The 6,020-nt window shown below is 44.4% G+C and overlaps 1 protein-coding gene across 2 annotated transcripts in view; it reads left to right on the forward strand.

Annotated features, from left to right (window-relative positions):
• The window catches only part of LOC142250445 (sphingolipid delta(4)-desaturase/C4-monooxygenase DES2-like), a 66,874-nt gene extending 61,303 nt beyond the window's left edge, over positions 1-5,571 (forward strand). For both annotated transcript variants that reach the window (XM_075322625.1, XM_075322623.1), the window contains exon 4: positions 4,869-5,571. In XM_075322625.1, coding sequence (XP_075178740.1) covers positions 4,869-5,012 — 144 coding nt within the window. In that variant the 3' untranslated portion in view covers positions 5,013-5,571. The remainder of the gene's footprint in view (positions 1-4,868) is intronic.
• Positions 5,572-6,020: the final 449 nt, after the last annotated feature.

The raw sequence follows: 6,020 nt of genomic DNA on the forward strand, positions 1-6,020 counted from the left end.
TTTGAACTGGCGGCGCAATCACATCGGCAGTTCAAAGTGGCTCAGTGTGGCGACAGCGCGCGTGCCAACACAAAGGGCTCTGCGTGCCCAGTCTGGCACGCGTGCCATAGGTTCGCCATCCCTGGTCTAGAGGATCGGGGTGAATAACACATGTACTGCAAAATATAATTAATACTCTGCCTATTTTAGCCCAAACCTGGCTATGGTTATCATGTAAATTACAGCGCCAGAACCTGATAAATATTACCGTGCTCATAATAAAACATGTACGCTATGTCATGATGGAGGTGTGCGCCTGGAGCTGAGGGAGGGCAGACAGTCAGGGAGACCGTGGAGACCAGATGGTGGCGTCAAATCAATGATGGCCTCTCCACTCTCACCGTGACAGGGACAGCCGCCGCCGCTCGGAGATCCAAAGTTCAGCTAAGCTTTCAGGTAGGACCGGTCGATCGGACTCTGCTGTCAGCAAGTAATTGATCGTTTTGGTAACACATTACCTAAGTGCATCATAAACGCAGTCACCTTGAGTTAAGGCATGATGCAATCTTCTTCTGCTACTAAACTATCCTCATTCTGCAAATTCTTACCCCTACTGTCTTCATGCTTAAAGGGGTTTTCCCATGAACAAAGTTCATTTTAACCAATAGATCTTGAAATAATAATAATTTCCACAATTGGATGTTTTTTATAAAAATGTTTCTGTGCTGAGATAATCTTATATATGTGTCCCTGCTGTGTACTGTGTAATGGCTGTGTCTGACCGTACAGGAACATGGTCTGATCATACCACATCTCCTGAGCCGGGTAGGACGCAAAAGAGTATACAGACAGCACAGAAATGCAAATAATTCCTTCTTTGAGTATTTTTTTTTTCAAAAACAGTTAGGGAAATGTTTTACCTCATAAAAAGAGCAACTAGACACGGCCTTTACACAGTACATAGCAGGGCCGCCATCAGGGCATTACTGCCCTTAATGTTCTATGGGACCTGGTGAAGAGAGGGACTTCGGCCCCAGCCCAGTGTAATTACTAAGCTGACCTAGCATAAAGTGTCCATAGCAGAGGGGGCCAGCTGTGTCTGACATCATCAGTGACGTCAGAAGCTGACAGCTTCGGCCACTTTATGCTGGGTGGGTACTCACCATCACATGGATAATTTGCATACAATGAGCTTCAGGCATATCACATGCAAATAAGCCATGTGGTGGTGCCCAGGGCAGAGCAGTGCTCGTCATCCTCACCCAATGTGCAGCGGTGTGATGAGGTCATCACATTGCGACCTCATCACACTGCTGCAGGCCATGCAGAAGTGGCGAGGAATGGGATGCGCTCCATGGAGGAGCTGAATATTATATGTCCCAAAATTTACTCTGGAGGAGAGGTGAGGAGACGGAAGGGAAGAGGGCAAAATGTTACTAAAAGGGCACATTATAGGGCAATAGGGGAAATTGGGCACGGCGGTACATATTGCTAGGAGTAGTGTGTGTGGGGGATAGTATACAGAGGAGCAGTGTGGGATTGTTTTATACATAGGGGCATTGTGGGGGTGTATCATACAGAGGGGCAGTATCAGGGTGTATTATGTATAGGAACAATGTTTTGGGAGGTATATTGTAAAGAGAGGCAGTGTGGGGGTGTATTATAAAGAGGGGCAGTCAGTGTGGGGGATATTATATAGAGGGTCAGTGTGTAGGGGGATATTATACAGAGAGGCAGTGTGTGGTGAATATTATACAGAGGGGAAGTGTCAGGGTGTATTATGCAGAGGGACAGTGTGTGTGGGGTATTGTACAGAGAAACAGTGTGGGGGTGTATTATGCAGAGGGACCATGTGTGAGGGGATATTGTACAGAGAGGAAGTGCGTGTGGGTGTATTATACAGAGGGGCACTGTGGGGGTGTATTAAACGGAGGGGCAGTGTTGGGGTGTATTATATAGAGGGGCAGTGTCGGGTATATTATGCAGAGGGACAGTGTGTGTGGGAGGATATTGTACAGAAGGGCAGTGTGTGTGGTGGTATATTATACAGAGGGGAAGTGTGGGGGTGTATTATACGGAGGAGCAGTGTCTAGCTGTATTATGCAGAGCGTCAGTGTATTAGGGGATATTGTACAGAGAGGCATTGTGGTGGTGTTTTACAAAGAGGGACAGTGTGTGGGGAAGATATTGTACAAAGAGGCAGTGAGAGGGTGTATTATGCAGAGGGCAGTTTGTCTATCGGGAGGATATTATACAGAGAGGCAGGGTGGGAGAGTTTATGGAGAGGGGCGGTTTATTCCATAGATCTTAGGTCTGTGAATCTTTTCAGAAATTTTACATTTATCCACTTGTAGCTGCCAGACAGAGCGGAGCAAGTGGAGACTGAATACAAGTAGACTCATGAGATATCTCACTCTATGGCTGTAATCATTTTAATTATATCAGAAAACTGACCAGCAACTTCAATAAGTTTGAACAGGTGCCAACCGAAAAAACCAACATAACTATAAAAGCATATCCAGTGTCACTCAGTAATATAAGGATACGTTGACATTGCATTACTGCTGTAAGAATACGAGAAAAAAGGGAATAAATACATACCTAATGTGAATATGAGTCAAAGGACATGGGCATTGCATTACTGCTCTACAAATATTTGTAAAGAGAGACTCTTAAGGGGGCTTTACACGCTACGACATCGCTAATGCGAACTCGTTGGGGTCACGGCATTGGTGACGCACATCCGGCCGCATTAGCGATGCCGTTGCATGTGACACCGATGAGCGATTTTGCATCGTTGCAAAAACGTGCAAAATCGCTCATCGGTGACATGGGGGTCCATTCTCAAAAATCGTTACTGCAGCAGTAACGAGGTTGTTCCTTGTTCCTGCGGCAGCACACATCGCTCAGTGTGACACCGCAGGAACGAGGAAGCTCTCCTTACCTGCCTCCCGGCCGCTATGCGGAAGGAAGGAGGTGGGCGGGATGTTACGTCCCGCTTAGCTCCGCCCCTCCGCTGCTATTGGGCGGCTGCTCAGTCTCAGTCTTAGAAAGGAGGCGGTTCGCCGGTCACTGCAACGTCGCCGGGCAGGTAAGTATGTGTGACGGGTCTGGGCGATGTTGTGCGGCACGGGCAGCGATTTGCCCGTGTCGCGCAACAGATGGGGGCGGGTACCCACACTAGCAATATCGGGACCGATATCGCAGTGTGTAAAGCCCGCTTTAGTTTATGTATTGGCAAATCTATGTGACCCTGATACCTCGATAAGGTGATCTCTGATCTAGTTGTAATGCATTATTCAGACCAAGCACCCCACCCTATAGTCAAGGTGTGTCCCCCATCTTATTTAGCCAGGAACCTATCTGCTCAGACACGCCGATTTATAATCGCAGAGTGGCATTTGAGGTTAGGTTCCCAATACAATGAGATTACCTTGACGAGATTATAGCTCTCACATACAGTGGATGGATATATATATATATATATATATATATATATATATGTGTGTGTATATATATATATAATATATATATATATATATATAATTAGTGCTCAGCGTAAATGAGTACACCCCCTTTGAAAAGTAAGATTTTATTCACGAGAACAATTTCCAACATTTTTTTAACCCATAACATGAAACTAAGATTAATAATATAACTTTCATTCCAAAATTTTCAGTTTTACTCAAATTAGTTGATGCAAAAATGAATACAGTCCCCACATCAAAAATTACCACATCTAGTATTTTGTATGATCACCATGATTTTTAAGGACAGCTCCAAGTATTCGTCTCTTCAGACTTCCCTATAGGTGCTCGGTTGGGTACAGATCAGGAGACACTTGGCCACTGAATCACTTTCATCCTGTTCTTCTTTAGAAATGCAACAGATGTGTGTTTTGGATCATTGTCATCTTGGTAAAGTGCACGTCTACCATGAGCATGGAGTAATAGTAGTATCTTCTCTTTCAGTATCTGTGAATGATACCTGTAACACTTGTCACTACCTTACAGGGTCGCATGAACGGAAAGGTAGTCAGGAGAGCTGGGGTCTGGTAACAGGAGGTCATGTGTAATCATAAGGGGTAAACCGAGACCTAGTCAGGACACAATCCAAGGGTCACAATACCAGAAGAGCACGTAGTAGTAAAAGGGAGCAAGCAAAGACATAGTCAGATAACGGTCCAGAAGGAAGTCCAATAACAGTCCGGGGTCAGAATACCAAGATCAGAATACTAGCAGACACACAAACTACAGCAATACAGCAGAGCCAGAGAACACAACTGGCAGAGTTCTGGGGGAGCATGCTCAGTAAAGAAGCCTGAGTAATTACCCGGAAGATGGAACAGCTGAGTAACCAGCACCTCCCAGAACCAACCTGGACTCCAGTATAGTGACCAAACTGTTAGTTCATTATCAAGGATGGCGCCGAAGAGCATCTCCAAGGGCAAGATGCTCTGCACAAGGAATGGACGCACTGTCAGATCTGTAGGTGCCGCAGAGCATCTCCAAAGGCAAGATGCTCTGCACAAGGAATGGTCACACTGTCAGATCTGTAAGGACTGCAGAGCATATCCAAAGGCAAGATGCTCTGCACAGGGAATAGACACACTGTCAGATCTGTAAGCGCTGCAGAGCATCTCCATGTCTGTGACATGCTCTCCACAGAGAATCGTGACAATACCATCACGGAAATGTAGCTCCCTGACACCAGCAGCTCTTATGCAGCCCTACATAAGGAAACTGCCTCCACCATGTTTCACTGTAGGCATCATACATTTTTCCAAATGTTTTTTTATATATTCTAGATAAATTAGTTCTTCATTTTTGTCCTTTTGCCATCATCTTTTTGTATATAAATGCATGTTTTTATTTTCTTCACCATGACAGGTCCGTAGGATTGCCGCTGAATACTACGACAACCTGCCTTACCATACATCATGGGGACGAGTCCTTTGGGATTTCATTTTCTGCAAGGAACTTGGACCTTTCTCCCGGGTGAAGAGAGAATGTGAGCTGGCCAAAAAGGACTGAAACTCAAAAGATGATTCATTAATTTATTTCTTTGTCAATGCAAATATGTGTGTGTATTCAATTATTTTTTATAAATGTAAAGTGTTCCAGTGAAACAAACCAACCTGAGGACGTAGGACTTGGTGTTTTCCCCTTTCTGAGCCTCCTTCCCTCACTACAAATGTCACCACTTTTTATAATTTCCCATCTAATTGAGGAGGCCATGAAGGAATCTCCCGAAAGATAATAAATTAGTATTCAACGTGTTTACTGTGCCCCTGATAACTTCTTCTAGGATTATAGGACAGGCAGAATTTTTGTAAACCGAGTCTGAAGATTATGGACGTCCACTGTGGCCGGATCGTTTAGGACAACCATCACTCCAGAATATGTCTGCCTTGATTTTCTTGTGGCCAACTGGTGCAGTAAGTTCTAGCACTGACGTAAGGGAGAAAGTTGTGACTACCCCGTATCATGATGTGATGATGCACTGAATGTGGTGTAGTGTTGGCATTTGGTTACTGATAAGTTGATATTTTTTTAATGTGAAATTAAAATTTGCTACTAATATCAAGAAAGACCATGAATCTGACCGCAATGAATTTCTACTTGTGTGGGCTGATCACTAGGGAAGCTGGAGCTAATGGTTGGGAAGACGTTACTGCTGCATGCTGAATATTGTGCAAGGTAACGCCACCATGGGCACTGCTATGTATCACAATATTGCACTCCTGCAGCACATGACTATATTGCTCTACTATGTCCAAGCTTTCCTGAGGCTGCAGTAATCTCTGGTTCTGCATAATTGATTCTTTTTTGTGCATATCTTAATTTGTAATGGTAGCATGGATTTTAACCACGGTTGGTAAGTGTGAGGTATACAATGTTCTGACTCGTGAGGGTCCATTAGAAAAGCCTTATGTTGGGATCTCGGACTATGATTACTTTGTGAGACACTACTATTGAAGAAAGTACAGTATTGCCAATACTGAATGCATTACATATTGTGTGGCTTTACTGTCATCATGT

The sequence above is a fragment of the Anomaloglossus baeobatrachus genome, chromosome 9, assembly GCF_048569485.1.
Source record: "Anomaloglossus baeobatrachus isolate aAnoBae1 chromosome 9, aAnoBae1.hap1, whole genome shotgun sequence".
Lineage (NCBI taxonomy): Eukaryota > Metazoa > Chordata > Amphibia > Anura > Aromobatidae > Anomaloglossus > Anomaloglossus baeobatrachus.